General features: G+C 33.5%; 1 protein-coding gene across 2 annotated transcripts in view; it reads right to left on the reverse strand.

Moving 5' to 3' along the window:
• Nucleotides 1–2,280: 2,280 nt before the first annotated feature.
• LOC134842006 (neuropeptide Y receptor type 4-2-like) overlaps nucleotides 2,281–27,416 on the reverse strand; it is a 43,406-nt gene continuing 18,270 nt past the window's right edge. The window contains exon 4 of one of the 2 annotated variants that reach the window (XM_063858144.1): nucleotides 2,281–2,905. In XM_063858144.1, coding sequence (XP_063714214.1) covers nucleotides 2,518–2,905 — 388 coding nt within the window. In that variant the 3' untranslated portion in view covers nucleotides 2,281–2,517. The remainder of the gene's footprint in view (nucleotides 2,906–27,416) is intronic. The other variant, XM_063858143.1, reaches the window with a different exon arrangement.

Genomic DNA, 27,416 nt, shown 5'->3' on the forward strand with positions numbered 1-27,416 from the left:
AGCGAATAAGTTTTTGGTGTCAAACAGCGCTGAGAATTAATCAAGATGGGTTGCTTTTTGACTATGGGTTGCTTTTTGTAAAGCGTTCGTGGCCGAGAGGACAGGGTGTTATACTCCAATTTTCGAGGTCGCAGATTCGAAGCCAATATGTATTAAAGTCTTACCAACTCGAGGCTTAATTCTATTTCTCTTATTTCACTTAGTAAAAATTTGCGGTTTGCATGTTGAAAGTGGACTGGGCTCGCTCGCTCGTCTGTAAGGGTTGCGCAAAAACACCGACTACCAAGAAAGCAATCCGCTGGAGCTGTGGGAATATTGTTTACCGTGAGTTGATACTACATCAGAATCGTTTACCTCTCCTCTCCTCTCTACTTGAAAATCTGGAAAGACTCGCTTATTTATAAGAGTTAACTAGACGGATGTACTCAGCAGATTTTTCGATATTCGTTAGCAAGTACCATCAATGAAGAAAGACATTTAAAAACTTCATCAGTCAATTACAAGACGTAGCGAATAAGTTTTTGGTGTCAAACAGCGCTGAGAATTAATCAAGATTAAAATTTCCTACTAGTTCAAGAAAATCGAATTGAAATAAAAAGTTTCAGGCTAATGTGGGGTTTCTTCACAAAATTGGGCCCATAGTAATCCATTTTGCCTTTTTCCTTTATGCATCTGCCAAAAATACTCTTAAGTTTTGCTTTAGTCATTATAACAATAACCAAATCATAACAATTGCAAAAATAGCCGATCGATGTGAAAGTTGCACTCAATGTATCGAACAGAGAAATTTAATGAATATCTAAAACTTTATCCAAAATGGAAATTTAAAATAATTTGAAATGAAATTCGTTAGTTCAAAGTTATAAATCCATTATTTTTCAATTGGTTATCTTTGTTCGGTGTATTGCTGGGGTTTTCTGGCTGCTTTTGACTACCTCAAATAAAACTCGTATGGCGTTAAATATGTTTCCCTATTAAGGGCCTTCAAGTGTGGCGAGAATAATTGGTCTTAGTTTTTCCGTGTTTCTGATCATATTTACGCGAAGATTGATGAAAGCCTGAAATCTCAATTTAATACTATACCACGCTACAACATTTTAGCCTCCTTGCATTTTTATCCAACTTAATAGCTTTTTACCAAAAGATAGAAGAAATTGTAAAAAAAAAATTGTAATGCTGTCAATTGAGTATATAATTTCGTTCACGCTCATATTTTCACATTGGTTAAGTTTTTGATAGTTTTGAAATCCTTTTTTTTTTCAAACCGTTTTTGCCTGTGGAAATCACGTCACGCGCCACTTTAAGTGCATTTTTTAAGTGTCAATGATTAGAGTAAAGAGACTTATAAATCGAGTTTATTTTTTTCAGTGAAAAATTTTATTCACTAACCTTTTTCTAGCTCAACTTTGATTGTTCGCGTTTTGAATAAGATTTTTTTTCATTTCAAATTAATTTGCGTAAAAGAAAGCACATTTTGTTCTAGATTAACAAAATTTCAAGTTGCATGAAAAGACATAATTTCTTGTTCCAAATGGATGTTATTTTTCCGAATTTCTAGCAATGTCAAAAAATTATCATTCGATGCAGTTTTCTTAACTCTTTTTCCTAACTTGGTTAGTTTTATTACACTAGTAGTACCTAAGGTGCAAATACTGGTTCCATTTTTAGTGGCACTTTTACGGCTTTTTGATAGCATGTGCTTTGACAATCGAATATAAATAAGTTAGCACATTTGATGCATTTGTAATTCATCAATTGAACCGAAAAAAGCTATTTGTTTCAAAAAAACACGAGTCATAAAAAGTCGATTTCAGAATTTTTCTAGCCCAATTCATCTCGAAAGTTTTTGAAATGCATAATTTATACATAATGTGGCTTTATGTTTTCCAATTTATTACATGAAAAGTTAGTGGGGATGCCTTCAGTTTGTTATGTTCCAATTTATTACTTGCCAAGTTTTGTCTATTTGTATTTGGTGTCACTTTGTCTGCAACGCATTGGCAATTTTTTAGCATATATAGCTGCTTTATATGTGACTATGGGTTGCTTATTGTAAAGCGTTCGTGGCCGAGAGGACAGGGTGTTATACTCCAATTTTCGAGGTCGCAGATTCGAAGCCAATATGTATTAAAGTTTTACTAACTTGAGGCTTAATTCTATTTCACTTAGTAAAGCGGCTTTTTTGTCGTGTTCTTGCTAGTTTTTGCGAAGCGCAGCTTCGCCTCTATGTCATGAAATTGTCAATCCTAAAAGAACTTGAAGGTTATTTTGTTCGTTAAGACAAGTTTCATATGTACATCTGTTGTATATGTTTTTAGAAAGCTAAGTTAGAAAATACTATTAAAAGTTTAACATCGGTATATGTTCAAATCAGGTCAAAAGTTAGACGCAGCACTATATCAAGGCAAGAAAAATTTTAACCTGTATGACAAGTTATCTTCATGAAATTCATAAGTCTCATCAAACTAGTCGCATACAATGGGATAGGTAAGTTATTTGATTTTGCAATGAGTTGTTTCAATCGGAGAAACTACAGTACTCGCTGATTGGACTAGTAGCCCCGTAGCTTTCAGTGGAGTCTACGGATAACAGCCCTTTATTAGCCACAGACCAGTTGCCCTGGATACCGTGTGAGTTCAAGGTCAACTGGTCGCTGTCCTGACTGATCATATTAGTAGTTCCATAATTAGAACACGTTGTCCGCGTGGTGTCCGTAGTGGACACACGATATGTATGATGGTCTGGGTGCAAGTATTGTGAAGTGTGCAGTTTGTGTATCTGCCGCAGTTTCTCCATGTTACAGCAGAGGAGACACAGAGAGATCTCTTTGAGGAGTTGAATTGAGGCGTTGAATCTGTACCGAAAGTGCCCGAATGAGCTGGCGTAAAGAATCGGGTTGACCACGCTGAAAAGTTCAGAAATTAATGAAAAACGTTCAGCTGTTTAGAAATTTAATTTGGGTGAATACTCAATTTATTGGCCGTTTAATTTTTATAAAAGGGTGTGAATTGTGAGAAGACAATTTTTAAGCTCTCCTTTCATACTCAAAAACAAAATTGGAAAAAGATATGTTTCAGACCTAAGAACACAGCCAATTTCATATTATTTAAAAAACTAGACGATAATTAGCAAATTCAATCATTCATTCGGAGAGAGCGAGAAATATTTACAGCGAAATCAATTAAATTACGAAAATAATTTTTTTTCAGTTGCGAGAGCAAGTTTGTCATTGAGTACTAAAAATTTTCCACCGTAAACAACTTTTTTTTTTACAAATTGTAAGTAATTGCGCTTGCCTTGTTATTGAACCTTCACGACTTTCAGGTTCTTTCCCACTTGGTCTAGAGATACCTTTGCATCCTAAGATCTAATACAGATCACGGAAGGACTTCCATTTGTTTGCTAGGGTTTTGTCGGTTTAGTTGCACCTCCATGAATTTTTCTTGTGCTGTAGACAATTAGCATTTTAGTTGTAAATGTTAGTTTGTAATTTTACAACCCTGACAGTATATTTTCCTATTTCCCCTTTTTGTTTTATTTCCACTTAAAAACGTTATTCGGTCCCAATGGTTGTCTTCAATATTTTGTTTTCCAATTTGTGACTCCTCCCAGAAGAACAGCGGTATAGAAAGTAATTTGAATAGTTGTGGGGACCAAATTTTTAGTAGACAGGTTTTTTCACATAAAAAGTGAAACTTAAATCATTTAGCAGACTTTTGGTGACAGCTTTGTGGAGGCAGCAAAAATTGACGTATATTTGATTGACTGAAATAAAATCTGTGGTTGAGCTTCCCTAATTAAGACAATTGTTTCACGGTTTTTCAACAAAGTTCTAAGCAAAACAAACTAGTTTAACGGCAAACACTGATTCACGCGCAGTGTTCCTCTCGTGTCTGATGTAAGCGCAACGGAGCAAGCCTATTTTACTTGCCAATGCTGCGTTGGAAGTTATCGTTCTGGCTGTTTAATTGTTTGGAGTCTGCTAAAAGCTGGTCTTCTGAAAAACCTAGCCCGATTGTTGAAGATAGAAAGGAAGAAAGAATTTTTTCTCCTAAATCAATTTTATACACTATCGTCAAACAATTATTTAGAAAGACACCATACAATAGCGTAGGAGAGTATAGACGAAGGGCAAAATAGATAGCCACTGAGAACTTACCCTTAAAAGTAAAGATATAAATGTTGCTTGATTTTAAATATATTCCTAATAATTACTTTTTATAGCTAAAATAATGAAATTCCTACGTTAAGGGAAACCCTAAATTTATCAATATGTCAAGATAAGAGTAAGGCTGCACTATGATTCCTTATCAAATCATCTCGCCGTGAGCGTAGGTTTAAGTGAAAATAATTAAAACAAAGATTAACAATTTTCCGTGATAAATTTCGAATGCTCAATCATTCAAAAGAATGAGTTAAAGAGATATCTGAAGTTAAAACCTCGCTCTTTTCAGATTACGACTTTTGCACAATATGACTTATGCAGTAGCAGTATAAAGTTAAATCAAAAGAAGTAAAAAAATAACTGTTCTTTGCAGTTTGTTTTCCAAATGTTTCAAAAACACCACTAAGTTTTTAAAAATACAATTTCTCTGAAAGTATGAAGAATTAGACGCCCATTTTTTCAGGATAGATTAAGAAGCTGAAGCTGAAATGAGCTTAAATTAGTTTTTTACCAGGAGTGCTTCTTTTTTTTGAGAAAATATTATTGAAATATTTTATTTACGAGATCACTGTTGGAACCTGATCTAAACTACATTTTATGATTGGATAAATTAGATATTTTACCAATGTAAAGTATTTAATATTAACCAATCATGATCCATCTAACTAACAACCCACTTATTTGTAAGTGCTGAAGTTACTTGTAATTTCAGCACCAGAGAGATTTGAATTTAACTTAGAAATTAGTTGGACTCTCCCGAGCACTTCAGCAGCCGCAATAAACCAGTATACCCTAGATCTATTGAGCCTAGCAGAGACTAGTTAAACAACCTGAGACTAGATAGTATAAGAGTAAGATTAGGATCGGTATTAGACTAAGAAGTTGCACGAATCTATCCGGCCGAAAATAAGATAGCGTGACGAGCAGACGGTGTACCCTATCCGAAATTACTCTATGAGTTAGCCAACTCGGTCCTAACTCATCTGGTGCGACCATAAGTCTCGAACAAGACCTTAATAGCTTAGAATTAACCAAAATAGATTAGAAATTAGACAAAAACATTTACAAAATGTTATACGACAATAATTTAATCGAAATGTCTCTACGACTCAATAGATCAGAGCCAATATTCCGAACCATAACAGAACTACCCGGAATTGGAAGAAGACCTCGAACCAGAGACGACATACGACAAAGTAGAAACTTGCCATATAACTATATGATAGTTAGGCAAAAACCAGAACAAACTTTTATATTTAGAATATTACTGGCAATGAATTTAGATTTTCATTTGCAAACATAAAACCTTGAAGTTAATCTTCAAAATCATTTCAGGCGCTAAACAAAATTATTAATATACAATAACGATTGATAAAAAGATCTAAGATCGTTTTCCTAAAACTGCAGTAATATATACAAAACATGTTTGAAAAATATTTATTGAAAAATAAAAATAAAAATTAGTAGCATGACAATAAATGGTTAGTAATCATAAATCATCCTGTTGTTCCAGCTCCATCACCTAAAACATAACAGCAATCATAAACCCACTAATATCATCAAAACACTAAATCTTTCCTTTACACACATTTAAAATTTTATTAAAACTTAAATTCACTTAATTTTAAAACCAGATCATCAAGGCTTATCCTTGGATCTTAAATCATTTTCTACTTAATTAAATTTTAAATTTGATCATCAAGGCTTATCCTTGGATCAAACAGAACAACTTTGTTCTCCCCCACCCACTTAATTAGTGTCTAACGACCTCAAACGTCGATTCACTACCCAACCCTTTCTAAAGACCTAAGACTAATAGAAATTTTTAAACAAAACTAATCATTCAAATTAGGATAAATAGTGAAGAACTTCGGTTATTCATCCTTCACTTGACCCCCCCTCTTACCAGACCCAGGATAAATCTTAGACTTAGTAAGTTTAAAATAGTATCTAACGAACTACTCGCGTTCTAATTATACCTGAACCTTGTGGATCGATTTACTATTCTCCAACCCTTGAACACAATCACTACCCCTAAGTAAGATTAAGTAAGTTAACACCTTAACTTATACTAGCCACGAGAAAGTAAAAAATCATTCTTCGGAATCGATATACTTTTCTCTCCAACCCTGAACAAATAGACCCAGGTTAAGCTAACCAAAAAATCGTAAGAACTAACAGTTTAGGAAAATAGAAATCATTTAACAACCTTTTGCATCCGTCATCCTAAACCTTATGTCATTTAAAAACCTAGGAAATAAACAAACAATCGTTTTACACAATTGTGAAATAGATAACAAAAAATACGACCTTGTAATCACACCTCATACACAAACAGTTGGATACATTCGAACAAAACGACAAACACTAAAAAGAAAAATAATAACGAAACAAAGACAAATAACACGAAAAAGATTTTCAAGAAATCGAGACGCATTTTCAGAATCAGAAACCAACAGTTTAGACGAACTTTACAAACTAAAAGAATCAATAGATAAAAATTGCCCACTTCACGATCAATTATATTTTTCTGACTCAGAAACAACTTCAAATTCATCAAAAAGAGGAAAAAGAAGAATAAAAAAGCAGTATAAACACAAACCAGTACATTTATACAGTTGGAATCAACCAATTCGACACATTAATAATTACATATTAACAGTCATCGAACGAAAAAATGAGCTCAACGCACACCCCAGGTGAAGAAAGTCCAGATGATGATGAAATCTTTCCTTTTATAGTAGATGCAACCACTGATAGAGGACAGCATATATTTTGCACAAATTTACTATTAAATTTATTTGAACCCGGAATCAGTCCATGTAAAACAGAGTTCCCAGATGTAAAAATCAAAAGACAAATCATAGATCACTATCTAAAAGATATATGCAACATAACACAACAGTATGGAATCTACTCCATAGAATTCACCTCACCAAACCATAATAATAGAAAATATACAATTCAAACAGACGATCTTGATTTAGAATTTTCAAAAGTTTTTTCAGAATATATAAAAAGCATCCAATATCATAACTCACAAAGAGCAAACTCCATATTCACCAATGAAGTTTTCGCAATAATATATAGTTATATTTCGATATTAGAAAACGAAATCCCAATAACAAATGTCTCACCGACAGAAACATCTAAACATTTAAGAGTACGACATGAAATCACACTACTCTCTAGTTATTTAAACATCATTAAAGAAAATTTCACGAAAGACGACGTTTCACAACATACAAAACACGATCTACAAAAAATTTTGGCATGGTTCATAATAGATTATTTCACACACAATATTGATTTAATTGCACAAGCAAGAAAAAATTTTAGACCCCAAAACTCGAACGATGATACCGCTATCACAGAACAATCAGATTATGTTTGGGACCCCGAATGGTCTCATCCCGCATTTATAAGCTTCCCACAATCAATCTCAAGTCAAGCAATAAGTACGATATCTTACATAAGAGATTATGTAAAAGTAATACCATTAACCATTGACGCAACACCATTAAACTATAATACATTTTTACCCGATACACAAAATAATAGTTTAAACTCTACAGTTATACACAATGAAAACCTCAATGGAACTAGGAATCTTACTCAACAAGATATCCAGACACCATCACACTTCATAAATGAAGAAATTGTACACACAACAACTACACAACAAAGTATTTCACCAATACGCCCAAATTTAACAACACCAAGAAATACAAATCCTTCACAAACACAGGTAACCTTACAATCAACCGTTAAACCTTCGGTTGCCCCTAAATATTCACATATGGATTACCAAACATACAGACCCATGACAATACCATCAAAAACACGCAAAACATTCACTAGAAACAACTTTGCAGACCATAATTATAATTATACACATCCATCAAAAACATATAACCAACCACAAAGAAATTTTAACCAATATACAAGATCTCGAAATTGGGATAACCCAATGACCCAACCTAATTCAATAAATTTCCAAACAAATCCTCCACAGGATCACAGTGAAAATTACCCATTTTTTCAACAAAATAAAAATAAAAAACAGACATCTTATCAAATGGATTATTTATCCTCAGATGATGATTTCTTACAACCAGATATATTTGCACCAAATACTCAAGAATATCGTAGACAAGGAATACAGAGAACACGTACAAATCATAGAAATTTTTCTCCACAACCAATAGATGCACAACATCAACAACCAATTCAACAACAAAATCTAATTAATACACAATCTTTTCAACCAATTCAACAACAAAATCCAATGACTGCACACTCGTATCAACCATCACAAATGCAAAATGAAATACCACTCCCATATTATCTCCAACAACATGAAATAACAAGAAACCAACTTTCAAATTTTTCTCAAATGCCAAATGCAGCAGAATCATTACAAATGACAATGAATCCATACCTTATGGGTGGATCATCAATAACATCAAACAAACCTTTAATAGTTTTCACAGGAACAGACCCTGAATATTCTGTAGAAGATTATTTAAATGCAGTAACAGCAAACCTGATTTTAAATATTGGACCTGAACCAATTAATACGCCACTACATCAAAATTGGATACATCGACGCACAGCGTTAATACAAACAACCTTAGATGGCGCAGCCCAAAAATGGTTTTCAGTACTACCTCTAGAAATAAAATCAAACTGGAAAAGGTTTACACAGGAATTTTCAAAAATGTTTGACTCCGAAAGAAACAAACAACAACAAAGAGTTTTATGTAATGAAATTCGCAGATTACCAAACGAAACCATCAAGCAAATAGCAGTACGAATCGAAACACTAGTTCGAAAAGCATATTCATTAAATACACATGACTATAAAAACACAAAGATGACAGAAATCTTAATGATGACCTTAACACCACAATTAAGGAAAATAGCAATAAAAAAGAGAGCATCCCATCCTTCTTCAATTCGAGAACCCGATTTAGATTTTCGAAAACTAGTAGACAAATTAGAACAAGCAGAAATCACGATGAAACTAGAAGAAACGGAAAATCTGAAATTACAATACGTTAACAGAATTGAAACGACTCCCACTAATATTAATAATATACAGGAATCAGAGACAGACCTCGTTGAAAAAATCACTGAAATACTCAATATTTATGAAAAGAACCCAAACTTTAAAGGCAAACCATCTTTCAAAAAATGGTGTAATTATTGCCGACGATACGGACATAGTATTTCCGAATGTAAACAAAAACAGCAAGACAATCAAAATAAACCTCAAAAATATAAAGAACCAAATAAATCATTCTATCAATACATGAAAAAAGATCAAAATCTACCGAACAAAACAGTCCACAGCAACAACAGTTCAGGAAAACCACTCCCGAACAATACAAACTATACAAGAAATCAATCACCATATAACTCAAGTTATAGAGGAAGATCACCAGAACGAAGAAACACGAATAATTCATCACAAAATCACTACAATAGACCAAATAGTCGAAATAACTACTCCAGATCAAATTCAAATACACAACGATTTGTTTCTAGATCTAATTCCCAATCAAGAAATAACTACTATCCAAACAACCAATCACGAAATTCATCATACAATAGGAATAGAAACTACTCCTATAATCGAAATAGAAGTTATTCAAACAACCGAAACCAGAATTACCCGAACAATCAATCAAGGAATAACTCATATAATAGATCGAACTATAACAGACCAAACAATAATTACCAAAACAGATCGCGAAATAATTCACAAAATCGACACTCAAGTTATAATAATCGTTATAGAAATTATTCCCAATCACCACACCGGAATAATAATAACTATAATAATTCTAATAATCGCCACAGAAGTAGTACACCTAAACATCAAAGACAAATCAATCAAGTACAATCTAACCCAGAAACAACATCAGACCCTCCAGGTATTGATGACACAGTAACTGATACGTTACAACTCAATCAAATAAACTGTACATCATCAGATTCAGAAAGTGATACTGAAAACACTCTTTCTATCAATATGATAAAAGTCGAAAATGACTATGAATCTGTCATATATGAACAACCCTTTCCATCACACATATATGAAAATCAATCAGAATTTCTTCAAAATTATTACACTACACCCATAAATTCCACACCAACGACACAAGAAACAAATGAGATTAACACTACAAATCAAACCAATGAAAATACCAAAACAAAATGCTTGAATACAAACCATATTTATCAAAATATACAAAAAGAACAACCCAAAGAAAAAATTTGGACAATACCATTTCTCTTAGAAAGCCCAAGAAATAAAGAATTTCAACCACCAGACCTTGAAATAGATTTTTTAATTGATTCAGGAGCAGAATCAAACATAATAAACATCCCCACATGGAATGAAATAAAAACTTTACACCCAAAGCTAACACCTCTTGAAACCTCCAGTAAGTTAGCAACAGCACAAGGATCAACATTGATAAACTACGGAAAAATCCAATTATTTCTCCTCCCCACCAGAACAATGGAACAAAGCAAAATTTTAAATAAGCCATTTAAACAAATATTCCATATCACTGACATTAAATATAATATCATTGGAATACCATTTATTTCGAAATATATACCAACAATTAACATACTAAATAGTAAAATATTAATCAAAGATAAATACACAAAAACAAAAGATACATCCTTAACATTTTTTCAAAGATTAAATAAACAACCACCATTCTTTTCAAAATTCTACCCGATATTTAACCAACAAAGAAAACACCTAAAACCACTATCAGGAAATATCTATAATTTTTCAATCAAACAAGTTCACCAATATGATAAAGAACAAAACAAACAAAAATTTTATATGTCAGAATTTGAATTCAAACCTATTCACAAATTTTTCAAAATCACAATCTCATCCATAAAATATTTGAAAAATTCGAATTCCGATATCATTTCCTTACATGTCTATAACAACACACCTTACCAAGTAACATTACCTTTAGGACTTTTAGGATATTGTGAAACCAATGCTACAATATCACCAATACACGAAAAAGCCTATCGCGTAAATAATATACTCCAATTACTAGATATTTGCCAATCTACAATTCTTAATGAAGAATTATCTATAAATAATATAATAAGTAACGAAAACAGAAATACGGATTATTTCACAAAAACTCCATATTTCAAACCTACATTCAACATAAGTAACTACACAGAGGACCAACAGAAATTTTTAACAATGTTTAATTTCCAACATTCACAAATAACACAAGACGAATTCGAAAAGTTAGCCAAACAGCTAATTGAATATTCATCAGTCTATGCAACATCAAAATTCGATGTTGGAAAAATCAGTTCATCACTACATCTCCCGTTAAAACCAGACGCAGTTTTCAAAAAACAGAGAGCAAGTAAAGTACCAATTCACTTACATGATAAAGTGAACAGATTACTCGATATTTTAGAACAATACAACATTATATCACCAGTTAATAAAGAAGAACAACCAAAAGGCAACACATTTATCAACCCCGTTATCATTCTAGCTAAAGGAGAATCATTAAAAATCGTTCTCGACGCTAGATACCTCAATTCACTCATAGATGAATCAAAATGTAATTGGCCCATTGAACCAATACAAGTTATTTTAACAAAAATAAACGGCAAATACTTTACAACCGCCGATATGAATAGTGCATACAATCAAATGCCACTAGATGAACAATCACGACGTTTAACACAATTTGTTATCGGAAACCAACAATATGAATTCAACCGCTTATTCTATGGAATATCCATAGGACCAGCAGCATTTTCAGCTTTTATGAGCAAAATTTTTAGACCACTAATACTCAAGAAAAACGCAATCACCTATTTAGACGATGTTTTTATGCAATCACAAACAAAAGACGAGATGTTCAATGTTTTAGAAAAATATCACCAAATACTTCAGAACGAAAATCTGAAGGCCGCCCCCGATAAATCACACTTCTTTTTGACAAGAGTTAAATTCTTAGGACATAATATAGAAAGAAAAACAATCACTCCATTGAAATCACGCATTGACGCTATTCAAAAACTTCAACCACCAACAAATAAAAAGAAAATCCAAGAATTTCTTGGAATGTTAAACTTTTTAAGTAAATATGTTTATAAAATGCAATTATATCTACGACCATTTTATAACATCCTTAGACAACAAAATAATTTTGAATGGAACACAGAACATCAAACACGATTTGAAGAAGTAAAGAAACTTTTAACTGAACAAATTTCAAACACAATTCCAGATTCAAATCAACCATTTTATGCAATGTGCGATGCTTCGAACTTTGGCATCGGTGCAGCACTATTACAATCACATAATGGTACAAATAAAATGAACCTCATATCAGCAAATTCTCGATTATTCACTCAAGCAGAGCTACGACTCTCAACTCTAATGAGAGAATGTGCAGCCATAATATATACACTGACAGAATATGAATTTCTGATACTTGGATCAAAACATCCAACAGTTCTATTCACAGATCATAAACCAATCATCTTTCTCTTTACACAAAAATCTAACCCAAACCACCGAGTTTACAGATTTCAACTAATTCTAATGAAATTTCCAAACTTACATATAGTTTGGACTGCAGGAAAAAATCTTGCATTACCAGACACCTTAAGTCGAAATACACCACCTGAATTACTTACACGAAAAACAACAGTTGAAATACCCAAAAACATAAAATTCTACCTTGCAGAAAACGAAACATCACCCCGATTGGAATGCAAATATGCAGTAAAAACTGATATTGAACAATCACAAATAAATAGTTTACAACATTTCCCACTTTATTTAGATTGTCAAAATAATCATTATGAAGTTGATCTACTTGGAACATCAACTTTCAAACCAATCCCATATTCTCAATGGATAAAAAATAACACCCAACAAAAACGAACAAAACAACACCTGCCTAAAAAAGACCATTTTCCACTAATTGAAAAAGAAAATTTGACTGATAAAATAAACTTATCAGGACCACAAACAAACGATTCAAAATACACAATAAATCAAGTTTTTGACCTCCATGACCCACTTGACACAATACCCTTATCTAAATTAGAAATTGAAAACATTTTTCTCCCCCCAACAGAAACAATTACAATTTCAACACTGAAACAATATCAAAACCTTGACCCAGTAATTCGACAACTGAAATCATGGCACAAATATAAAACTAAACCTATCAAAGCAGATTCAACCATTCTAGGAAACAAAACACTCCTCCGATACTTTCGCAAATTTAACAACACAACAATTAACGAAAATACAGACCTTTTAGAGTATAACCTGAATGAATCTACAGTTCCATGTCTCCCTTTAAGTATGATTCTTATAGCTTTTAATATTTCACATACACAAAATATTAAAGGACACTCTGGATCAGAGAAAACATATTCAAATTTTATACAAAACTTTTATTTCCCAAATGCACCAATTTGGATAAAAGTACTATGCAATGATTGTATAGTATGTCAACTAAATAAACCTTACCCAAATCAAAAACAAATAGCACAAAAACAAGATTTTAAAGGACAAAGTTTGTACTTTAATCATCGTATCTCATTTGATACTAAAGGACCAATTTCACCCTCATCAGAAGGAAACTCCTACATTATGGTAATTGTTGACGCATTTACACATTATGTAGCACTTAACCCAGTACCACATTGTAACGCTTATTACGCTTACACAACACTCTATGAACACTGGATAGCAAAATTCGGACTACCAGAAATTTTAGTTACAGACAACGGTACAGAATTCATAAATAATGAAATTATCACACTATGTCATTTATATAACATTAAACACAAACCACGTACATCTCATGCACCTTGGACAAACGGCTTAGTCGAAGGTATGAACCGTTCATTACAAGAATATCTTAGATGTATCATCAACGGAAATGATACAAAATATACCGAATGGTCAGCAGATGTAAAATTATTTCCCTTAGCATATAATTCACAAATTACGACAACTTTAGGAATGTCACCATACGAAATGGTTTTTAACCAAAAGCCACGCAAACCAATAATGTTTACAGCAAATTCTCATAAAAACGCACAAGGTTATTGTCAACCAAATAAAGACTCAATTTGTTATAACCTACCTTTACATACACACGATGAAGATCATTTTCATCACCCACAAATTCTTAAACTAGCCTCCGGTACACACACCGAATGGATTCTAAATAGAGATAAAAAACACAATGAAATTTATCAAAAAATAACAAAAAAGTTATTACAAAGACAAAACATTAATGAACAAATCAATTCACGTTTTACACCAGCCTCCGAATTAAAAATTGGAACATTTGTTTTAATACCTAATTTTAATACTCAAAAAGGAATTTCTAAAAAATTACAACCCCTTCGAAAAGGACCATACCAAATAATTGCAAAACCCACTGATGTCACATATAAAATTACCGACTCAAACAAAAAAGAAATCGTTCAACATCGAAACAACCTATTACCTTATTACCCAAAAGAATACGCACTCCGCGAATTAACTCAATTATATTCTTTCACAGGATTAAAAATCATTCAAAATGAACCACATCTGAATAACACAGAACAAAATGATAACCCCACCGAAAATCAAAACACAAAACCAATCGCCACCAAAAACAATACACAAAACCATAAAGAATCTCCAGAAAAAAGAAAAAATAGAAAAATGACCGAACAAATAATACCCCAAGAACAAATCGACAAATCAGAAAATAGAAAAACAACAAGACTCCGAAATCAACCACGTAAAAACTATAAAATATTCATCCCCCAATCTAAAATTTTAAAGAAAGTGGAATTTAAAAAGTAATTTTAACATTATACTTCACTATCTTGAAACCTTTGAAACATTTTTCATTTACATTTTTCAAAATAACATGCTGACAAGTACGTAATAATTCTAGTTCAAAATAGACCAATAGGATTCATCCAATCCGTCACTTTCTCTAACTCAAACTAAGACCAATTAGACGAATCATATAGAACTCCAGGCACATCTATAACTATAACTTACGACCTCCAGGTCAAAAATAAGCAAACCACTCCAACTTGACAACTAAAATAAATATCACCATAATACCGTACCCCTCCCTTATCTAATAACCCAAAGATCAACAATATTTCCCCAACTCAGACCACGAATACCCCCAAAGCAAATTTGTTAACTTAGCCTAAAGTAACAAAATGAACATTTTAATTAGCCTAAAGTATAAAAATCTCACCATACCCCGGATCATTTGACAAACAAAAATAAAGAAAAAGACGACCTCCCAGTCACCATGAAAATTGCCCCCAACAATTTTTTACAAAACTCAACCCACTTGTCAAAAAACTAATAAATAATCCGACCACACTTGAAAATCGCCTCGAACAGAAAAAAAATATTCGACCAAGAGATCATTTCTTAAATGCTCTTCTCTCAATCAGTTACTCAAATACTCATAAATTTTAAACATTTTTTTACAATACTTGAAACCTTTATAATATTTCTTTTTGATATACTTGAATCTTTTCTAATAATCCTAATCATTTTTTGTAACATTTTTTTAATTTTCTACAATATACTCGAACTATTCCTCCAACTTTCCAAAACCCTTGATTACATCCACAGGTACGAGTCATATAACTTGTCTAAATGATACGAACAATTTTCAGTAGAACTGATATTTTTTTATTGTTTGTAATTTTCATAGCATTCTTATCATCCCTCATTTTGACAAAATGTAAATGTATAAAGAAAGCAATCCTCACATTTGCCCTAGCAACAATCCTTCTAATTCTTTTTTTGGAAGAATATTATAATAAACACAAAATTTCTCACTAAAGTAATAATTCAAAAAACTATCAAAAATTGCTACCCAACAGTCACAGAATCAGTCTTCACCGACATCATCCCAAGATAACCAAACACCACCTTCAACTACTCAAAATCCTCAAACATCTACACGAATTTCTTTTCAAGACAATCCATACACTTTTGAAGAACGACATGCTCGTTTATCAGAACCACTAGAACCAGTTCAACGACAAGCACCTTTAAGCGAACCAACATATAACCTATACCCAACACTACCACAAGAGCTAAGTAGAATAAGAAATTCTAGTCAAAACCAAAATACAGTCGAAATAAATAGACAAATTATACATCCTCGACGAAACAGAAATCTTCAAACTCCCCGAGTTCATTTTGATATACCTCAATCCCCATCACAAAACACTCCAGAAAACCCCATTGGTATATTACCAGAAACCCCTACGCTTCTTTCACAACGTAGCACCTCAAGCCTACCATCAGATTACTTAGGTTCAACACCAACATCTGAGCAAATACGTGAAAATCCTTTCAACCCCACAAACCAAACATCACGATTTCCATATTGGACTACACATTCATTTACACAAGGTGAACCAAATTTAGTCAATGACCCCATAGATATTTCTACGGATAAACAACATCCTCATCACTACCAGAAACATTATCACTACCATCAACACCATCAATAAACCAGATTTCACCACCACCTTTTAACTTAAATTTTCCAAATAATCTCGACGCCAGATATCGAGAACAATCATCAATAAATATTCCTTTAAGACTAGATTGGAATACATTTACAGCACCTCCACCACTATTTGGACAACATCAAGAAAGTAACCGCCTTCATAACTGGGCACTTAATAGATTACAATATCGCCAAGATATTCACAACGATATCCGTGATCACAATATTCAAATACTCCAACAAAACAGTTTACAATTAAAGTTTGAAATCACAGTTAAGTTAAATAATATTACCCAACATCCCTACCCATTAAATCCACCTAACATAACAGCTCAATCACTACCACCACCGTTTATAACTACTGAAGTAATATACAAATACGACAGATATACCAAAAACACAATTGGCTACATTACATTTTATAATCCATACTCAGGATTATCATACACATGTATATTCTAAAATTATTAATTTTTCTCCAACTCCTTTTTCTAGTAATCTCAAATCAAAACATAAACCCTTCCCCTCGTACAGGACCACAAGATTTATTAGTAACACATTACGATTGTGAAGAAAATGAACAAGAAACAGAACCACAAGCTATAGAAATCACAGATGTAATAGCAACACTCTATTCAAAAGCCCGAGCAACAACAGTTACAGGTTATAAATTCACAGCAACATTTTCCGAAAAGAAAGTACATTGTTCACAAGTCTCGAACGGAAACAAAAACCGACTTGACCATGAATCATTCTATCAGAGTAATATAGAACGTCTTTTACATCTCAATCCCGACGATTGTAAAAATGAATTACTTAGACTAAACATCACACAAAATAAAAACTCCGAAAGAAAGTTAGTTAACTTTCAAGTTTTTTCAGACTCTGTACATCAATCACAACTTGAAAGACACCAAGGACATATAAAACTAGACGACAAATACCCGTATAACGGCGCACACGGACGATTAACCTATGACCTACACGATAAACATTGGATACCACACATTGGTATAAATAACCCATCAAACTGCAAAGCAGACACAAAAAATAAAGGATACCAAGAAATAATGTTTTTCGATTGGAAAATACAACTCGAAAAAATACAACTAACACGAGATTTATCAGATAATACAATGATCTATCAAGGAATCCGATTACCTTGTAAAAATGATCAAGGTTATTGCGACCCTACAACGAGAACACAAGCAACAATTGTTTGGTTCCCCGAAGATACATGTACAACATTTCAAGTAGCAAAAATACACGCTCGTATGATAAAATTTCACGAAAAATATTTTATACAATCAATTCCATATGAACAAGTCCATCCATCACGAAAACTAAGTTCTAATTTTAGAAACATAGACAATATAGAAAGTAAATTGACACGTTTTCAAATATATCAAGAAACAGAACTTGCATGTAAATACAGGAATCCACTTCACAGAACACAATACTCTGAAATATTAGTTGAATACGAAAAAGGATTCGACATGACCACTGGAAAAGTAAAAATCGACCCATATGCCACAGGTCATCCTCTAAACGAAGGAACATCCTATATACCAGTTAATTTTGAAAAAAGCAACGGACAACCTGGTGGACATCTAAAACCCCATGACACCAGAAGCACACGCTTACAAGAATTATCACTAATGAATACTACATATTTCGGTAATATCCACTATGATATTCATTTAGATATGAAACTAGATTATACAATTAGCCGAATTTTTCAAGAAATGTCACTCTCCGAATTAGAAACACTACACCAACTATGCGAATTAGAACGAACACAAATATTACAATCACTTGCACTAGCAGTATTAAAAATACCCTATGCAGGATACTTATTATCTGGAAATAGATCAAATTTTTTAGACTATGAAGGAAACATCTTATGGTTTTATACTTGTACTAAAAAAGTATCACCACTATACGTTTTTGAAGATAAAAGATGTTATAAAAGAATCCCTATCTTTTATAAGAATAAAGTACATTTCGTGGATACACTTTCACGAAGAACCTATTTCTGGGATACCGCAGTCCCATGTGGATCAGAAAACAGCCACAATGTAGTACAACTAAACCCTGATGAAAATAAATATTATCTTCTCACTCCATATCCCACATTAATGCAATCACTCAAAAAATTTTCACCAGAAAGCATTCGCGCTATTGCTCGAAACCCAAATATAGACTTACAATCAATAGGAATCTATTCAAAATCAGATATTCAACATCACATTAGAACACAACAATTCCAAGAATTATTAACACAAATGGACACTTTACAAAGACAATCAATAGACCAAAATTTACGCAAACTTGCAGAAACCGCAGGATTTGCCGATATCTACACGCAAGACTATAGCGGATATTTTAAAGACATTAAAGATTATATATATCTAAACGGTGAAAAATACCGTCCCCAAGATATATCACCAATTAACATTTTTAGCTTTGTTACACTCAAAAATGAGATCCTCGATTTTCTAGGATGGCCCTACTACATCTTAGAAAAATTGACTATTTTATACGCAATGTTTAACTTTATTGGATTTCTTTTCTCACTTTTAAAAGGAATCTACAACACATGTGCTATACACACACAAGTAAACAGACAAGCAAGCGTAGCACGCATACTCTTTGCAGGATTTTTTGGAATCTTTTCTACATCTATAAACAAAATTCTTTTAGACGCACAAATAAAAGAATATAACACAAAAATAGCAACACGACAAAATACATACGACGAAGAACATAACAATGTAGACATAACGCCAACGGCACCACAATTACCACCCCTACCAAATAACCATCCACTATCCCTAGTCCCACGAAATTTTCGAAATTTAGCCATCACACATAATCCAAATTTTCGACTCACCACATCACAAAGTCCCATTCAACATATAATGACACACCAGTCACAAGATGATAATACTTATGAACAAATTATTGAACAACCCCATACCACCGCTTTTCAGTCTCAAAATAATCATTTTTTTAGCCCACGATGAGCCGCCAACTTGGATCACTACACCGATCAAATTCCCACCCAACCAATCTTACCTCTCCAATCCCAATAATACCACTTTTTGCTTTTCCGCCACCCGATTTTCCACCTAGTAATGTAACATCAGGCATGAATTCCGACACTAATTCACACATCTCAGTTTTATATTCCATCTCACAACTCAATAACCCGAATATTGAAACCCCCGATGAATTTGCCGACTCAGAACCATCCCCATCCAATAATTTTCATAACTCTTCTAATTTTTCTCAACCCCCTTTTCAACCCATATTATCCAATAACCCTGACCCAATCACTCCCACACCCTCTTATGCTTCCCAAGTTACCCCAACCTACTCCTCATACCATTCTGACCAATCATCTCATTCTCCAGACACCCCCCGAATCTCCCCAGAGCTAGATAATTTTATTACCCTCCAACAACAACCCTACCACCTTAATACCCCAACCATAAACCAAATCTCCTCCACAATAAATTCATCCAACCCCCCTACCCCTACACCCTCTTCAAATTATACTGAATCATTAGCACCATCATCCACATCAACTGAATCTTCACTCAACACTAATAGAGCTTACCGCACTTTTAAAAGAAAGTTCCCCAACCATCCTTTCCCAGCAAAACCAGGAACAGCCCGTGAATACATCAACCACCCCAAGCATACTAACACAAAAGAATTTTTAGCCATCACCTTACCCTCATTCCCACAATACACCTTAAACACCCCCCACGACACTAACGAAACACGCAACTTTGTAGATGAATACGTTTTAATGCCCACTCTCTCTTGGACCTCATATTATCATTTTACCAACCCTCTTTGCTTACCTTTACCTAACACTCACATCGATATAGAGCGAAATACGGACATGCTATATCGACTCACTACACCACTAACCGCTAGACAATTTACTTACGTTGGATATAAAAAATCACTAAAAACACACACTGCACCTAGAGCTAACGAATATACACTCGAATACTATGATCACAACATCATCAGAGCTAACCAAGATCAATTCTTAGACGACGATCGCTTCGCTAATCCACAAATTACAGAGAAATTTTTCATCAAGACACCATATATATTTACACTAAACATCTTCGACCGAAAGTTTGATCACATTATTTCAGAAGCACTAACAGACACACAAGCATACGAAAGTTTTAAAGAACGCTTCCAAATATTTTCACTAACCTTTCATTTCCTTGCACCACACGAAAGAGATTTACACTGCTCACACGATATTATGTTGCGCACTAAACAAACCCACACATATAGTTATTATCGCTTCATCCAAAATCACTTTGACCTACACACACCCTCTAGAGAACCACACCATCGTTTTCAATTCATTAATTCCAAATACACTTCACCATTTTTCCTAAATTTCACATATTGTATTAAAGACACTAACCTCCATGGTATTCTTCGTAATTATGACCCCATAACCCAAATGTACATCTTCTGTCCAATCACCAAGACCTTCAACGCCGAAGAATCCCGACCCTTCCTTATCCCGCACGAGTTTGTACAACCTATAGAAATCCCAATTTTAGAATTCATCCACAACACTAAATTCAATCACAAATTATATAATCTAATCCAAAACACACCTTATGAGTTTGCAGTTGGCACTGAAGAACTAACCACTATCAAGGCACTTCAATTGCTTTGGCCACTGCTTCAGACTAAAAATATCATCCGCATCTTAGCTAAACTACTAACAACTTCAGAACTAATTCACGACATCTTCCCCCACGGTTTTTTCCCCGACGACTAACAGGTAAGTATGAATTAAATGAATATTACTAACTAATTAAAATATTAAAAAACTCACCATACTTTATTCATGTTTTTTTTAGATTTTTAGCCTTCATCCGACAATCACCTACAAAAACCACAAAAGACAAATAAAAATCGCAAATTTCATCAAACAGATTTCAAAAATTCTATTAATCTCTTACACTTATAAATTTATATATTTAATACCAATGCAGTAAATTCATTTCTAAAATTTTCCCCACAAGCAGTAAATCTAATTATAATGAAAATTTGTAACTTAAAATTCCCCCATAACTAGCAGTAAATTTCCAAATTCTATGCAGTAAATTAATAAAATGCAATTGCAGTACTAACCTTTTGATATTCTCATTCATTCGCACAGAAGTTCTATCCACACTCGCACAGCTCGCCCACGAAGAATTGTTTAAAATAATGAATTTCAGTTTCAAGTTTTCACACTCAACAACTCTAACATATAATAACATGTTTCAAACTTTCCTTTAACCCGGTTGGAAAAGAATCATATACTAAACAAAACTAACCAACGCAGCTTACTAAATACCACAAATCATAGAATAACAGCATGACTAAGAAAAGGAAACCAACGGTACCCAAACCGGATTAACCCAGTTTAAAACTGGATAATTTATTCTTTTGAAGACTATTATAAAGTCTAAGAAAGAAATAATAAAACACAAAAAAGTCGAAATACAAACCCATACCACAAACAATTTGATTTTTGGAAAAAGGACATAACCAACAAGACATAAGAAAAACCACAACAAACCCAACATAAAACGTTGTCACATAACAGGACCCCTCACAAAAACCGCATGAAATCATACTCTCACTCCTGGCCTAACCCACCAGGAAGGACGTCCTGAGCATGCTCTATAGCCGGCCTAACCCACCGTGCTACATCCACGCTTTGTGACCACACCTCTATTTTTAATAAGAGCTACTCAAGTGTGAGTAACTCTTCAAAATAACCGAACTAAAACAAAAAGCTTTTGTGAAAACAACTAACTAAAATCATAATTAAAAAATATTAAACTAATAAATGTTTTATAAAATGTAAATTACATTATGCAATACATAGATCAGAATACAACACCAAGGACGAACATCTAAAGACAAAACGACCCCACTACACTCGAGAGAGAATGACCAACCACAATCGATATGCCACTCACAATCACAACTCAAAGGATTTAGAGTACGACTTGACTTCGCAGAAAAGGACTTCATTGAACTAGACCAATGACCACCTCGATGTTCAAGTATACGTACAGATCCGAGTAACCAGGCATCCCCTCCACGCACAATCTCCACGCCATTCCCAAACTAGATCAGACACAAAAGAAGTTCTCCACGCAGAACAGAAAAACCTGACATAGCCAACCATTCTGAAATCAGATTTGAGTTTGTTGCGAAGACTTAGTCGTTGCCACTAGAAGACACAACGTCTTATGTCTCTAACTCCAGCTTCCTGGAACTTCTTTAACAAAAAGGAAACAGAAGAAATAAGATGTTCGCCAAACACCAACTTCCATCATCCATCCTTCGAATTGCAGAAGAACTATTCTAAAAAACTCTGTAAAACCCGGATGGGTGGAACCTGATCTAAACTACATTTTATGATTGGATAAATTAGATATTTTACCAATGTAAAGTATTTAATATTAACCAATCATGATCCATCTAACTAACAACCCACTTATTTGTAAGTGCTGAAGTTACTTGTAATTTCAGCACCAGAGAGATTTGAATTTAACTTAGAAATTAGTTGGACTCTCCCGAGCACTTCAGCAGCCGCAATAAACCAGTATACCCTAGATCTATTGAGCCTAGCAGAGACTAGTTAAACAACCTGAGACTAGATAGTATAAGAGTAAGATTAGGATCGGTATTAGACTAAGAAGTTGCACGAATCTATCCGGCCGAAAATAAGATAGCGTGACGAGCAGACGGTGTACCCTATCCGAAATTACTCTATGAGTTAGCCAACTCGGTCCTAACTCACTGTTGCCAAGTACGTTATTCTTAAAATTATGAACAAGTAATATAATAGATCATGTAAAAAAAATGAATTTAAAACAAAAATTGTGATTTAGTTGGATATTTGTGACGTAAACTAAGTTTTTCAGAACTAATTTAACGAAAAATCTCATAATCAGAAAGGGAAACACCTGTGACATGGGAAGGAGTGCGATATTATATTAAATCCGTTTCGGCCGTCATTCGGGCTAAACTTTTCGTTTGTCAAGAAGACTTAGCTCAAATTTTTTTATACGGAAACTGAATTTTACGCGACTTGAAATCATTTGATGTGTGCGGTACGCGGTACTTCAATTTTAATTTACTTTTAAACGGGCCCTATGAGGGAGTGATTGCAAGAAGAAAACCCAAAACTCAATCTTTGTCAGTCGCGCTTCGAAATGCTTTTTCAACCACTTTCATGGGAACAGCGAACATTCTGCGCGACTTGCAAGCCACAAGCTACGGTTGTCTTTCTCTGTAATCAAACATTTGAAAGGATGTTTTAATTTGACTCGTCAATGGGCCAAAGCAAACTTCATTCAAGATGCGTTTCTAATAATTCCCCCTGGTCAAAAAATGTTCTTTCCGGTTTGCGTCTATGGGAAATTTCTAGTTATGTATAAACGTATTGAAAATTTTTCTATCTTTTACGCGAAGGTGCTTGATACAGATAGCCTTTGTTAGATCTGCGGGTTTTAAGTATTTAAGTTCAAAACAAAAAATTTCACTCAAATATGAATCTAAATGAAAACAAGACTGCTCGTATCAGGGAAGAGCCCTGAATGTTCCGACTGCCTTTTAAGGTTTATGGAGCAGTAATAACATTAAAAAATTCAATGAAATAAAACAAAATGAAAAAAAAATTTCTAAAATTTGAATTTTTTAAATGAAAATCATCCCCCCACACGCCATATAAAGTACAAAAGCATAGATTTCGCTCCTTGTAACAAATCAATTATGGCAAATGAGCTTCTTTCAACCAGTTTGGAACGATTTCTAAGACGGATTAAATCTCCGCTTACGCGTTAATAGCGCGAAATATATCGCGCGTTAATTGTCCCAAATTGGCCAAAATGGCAATCTTTAAACCCCCACAACTTGACAAAAAATGATCACAGGTAAAATATCTTTTCAAATTTAGGCTCAGGACAACAATAGCTTTCGAATGATATAAAAAATTTCCGCCAAAAATGGCTAGTTAAAAAGTCGAAATTTGTCTGAAGAAAAAAATAACCCACCCCGAGCACAAATATTCCGTTACTTTCGTATCGAAAGTCGGAACAATTATTGATAGATATAAGCACAAACTTGAGTAACTCATAAATTTGAAGATCGTAAATGGAGAGTATTTGGTTTTTAAGAAATATATCCTCTGAGCTGTCTTAAGGTTTCCGAATATATATGAACTTTATAATTTTCTTTTGCACGATGAAAATTGGTTTAAGACTCGAGTAGCTGGGGTGCCGGACATCAAGCCGACGAGACTTCAAGCTGAATCGTAAAATTAGGGACTTCAAGCCGAAAATTTTCTCATTAAGTGATGAAGTAGGATTAATTTGAAAACCTTTTTAAAGAATTTCCTACTTATATGATCTTTTTTCAGTAATTATTCGTTTTTTTTAAAATAAAATTTACGCCCTCAAATGATGTTTAGGAAAGTTGAAATATAAAACACGGTTTGAAGGCAATTTTCTTGTTTATAATTTATGCATTTCAAAAACCGTCTGAAATTATTATCGAATGCCAATCCTAAGTGATTCATTGTCATGAATAACGCTAATTATGGACTAAACTTGCCTGAAGTTTTGAAAAGCAACGTTTTACAGATGAAAAAATTGTAATTTGAGGTGCTTGTAAAGTTTAAATTTCGGCCTGAAGTCCCTTCGGCTTGAAGTCCCGTCGGCTTGTTGTCCTAGACCCGAGTAGCTGCAGCATCCATATACATATAAAAAGATAAAACGATGCAAAGTATCCATGAAGCCGTGAATGCATAAGATTTTCATTAATTTCACTGAGAGCGTTCAAAAGGAAAATGGGTCGATAGTTATTTTCACACATTTTTGTACCATTTTTTTGCAACGGGAACATTTTTGCTGGTGTAAGTTTTACAGAAAAAACCCCCTCTTCAAAGGATAAATTTGTCAAATCAGTTAATATGGGAGGTATGAACGGAGCCGATAAATTTAGCAGTGGAATATTTATGTTAACGTCAACTGAACGTTTGGCAATTGGCTAATTATATCATTAAGCTCAATCGTTGTTGTGAACTTCAGAAAAAATGCGATATTGATTTCCTTTGGAATGATTAGTTCTTCTCTATGTTCAATTTTTTCTTGTATCTGTTGGCCCATATTAACGAAAAAGTGATTGAATTTCTCTTTCACGATTGTTTTTGAAGACACATCTCCAACATTTTTACACTAATCAACTATGGGAATTAACGCCTCATTGTATCTTTTTCTCTTAACTCATTTAGTAACTTTAAGGTCTGCCTGGAATCTCCGATACATTTAGTGAACTTATTATTATAAAATATATTGCGTATAGTTTTATCTTATGCTCGACAGTGACTCGGGCCATCTTAAACCTAGTTAATTTATTTATTTTGTTGTTTTCTCCCACACCCAAACTTGGTCTATTTTTTTTTCGTTTTTTAGTTCCTCGTGCGGTTGTAAACCATGAAGGAAGGTTGCGTTTGCTACTTTTACCTTTTCTGAAGGACGCAAATCGATTGGAAGTTTTTAATTTAAATGCCTTAAAGTTCGCTGAAGCTGGGTTCAGCATTATTCGTTGTGATTAAGTTTTGCAATCTCTGATTAAGGAGAAAAAAAAAGAATTTCTCCACCAGGGTAGAGGATTTTGCCAAAGAGGTATCACAATAAGTTTGCATATTTTTTTCTGCACTTGGTTTGAAGTAAAAACTCGTTTCAACTGGGAAAATGATCAGCAAATTCACGATTTTTTAGAACAATGAAATATTGTCGATGTCTGTAACTGCAAAATACAGGTTTTTGACTCATTGGCTATACCAGTCGCCGTTTTCACTAGTAAATCGAATTCATAAGATTTTAGTGTTTTTTAATAGCTTTGACTGCTAATATTCTTTTCAATGTTTTGATATTTTGAAATGTTTTGAAATCTCCGCAAAAACAAGTCGTGGTTTTAGGGGTTTTGATTCAAGTAGTGAATCCAAATCTTCAATGAACTTTAACTTGTTTTTTTTCTAGGTGGATTAAAAATAAGCGTCAACATAAAAGCATAGTTTTTATAGGTAATTTTAACTGAAATTGGGTAGCTACTCGATTATATTGCATCCAATTATAGCTTAAATAATTACCCCTCCCCTTTGCGTGACTTAGATCTAGGCGTGACTTAGATCTTTATTGAGTAAACTCACTTATAACTAATGCCTTATGATCATCATATTCATTGAGCCAGGTCTTACTAAGGGCGCAGAGACAATTCAGCCACAGACAATTCAGCCGATTTAAAATACAGACAATTCAGCCAAAAAAGCTCAGACAATTCAGCCAAAGACAATTCGGCCGATTTAGATTAAAGAGACAAGATAAAAGGAAACAATAAAACTTTTCTAATTTGATTAGAGTCAGAAGGCTTTCAACAGTTTACCAAAGAAATGTAAAACATCAAATAACAAATTTCGAAGATCAAAACAAACTTGCTATGCATAAAGTTTTACGAAATATGTACATTGAAGGTACACAGTTTTAAATACTTCTGTATATGGTCTCGATTGTAGTTTTTTGCGTTTTGAACGAGTTTATCAT

Source organism: Symsagittifera roscoffensis, chromosome 3 (genome assembly GCF_963678635.1).
Source record: "Symsagittifera roscoffensis chromosome 3, txSymRosc1.1, whole genome shotgun sequence".
Classification (NCBI taxonomy): Eukaryota; Metazoa; Xenacoelomorpha; order Acoela; family Convolutidae; genus Symsagittifera; species Symsagittifera roscoffensis.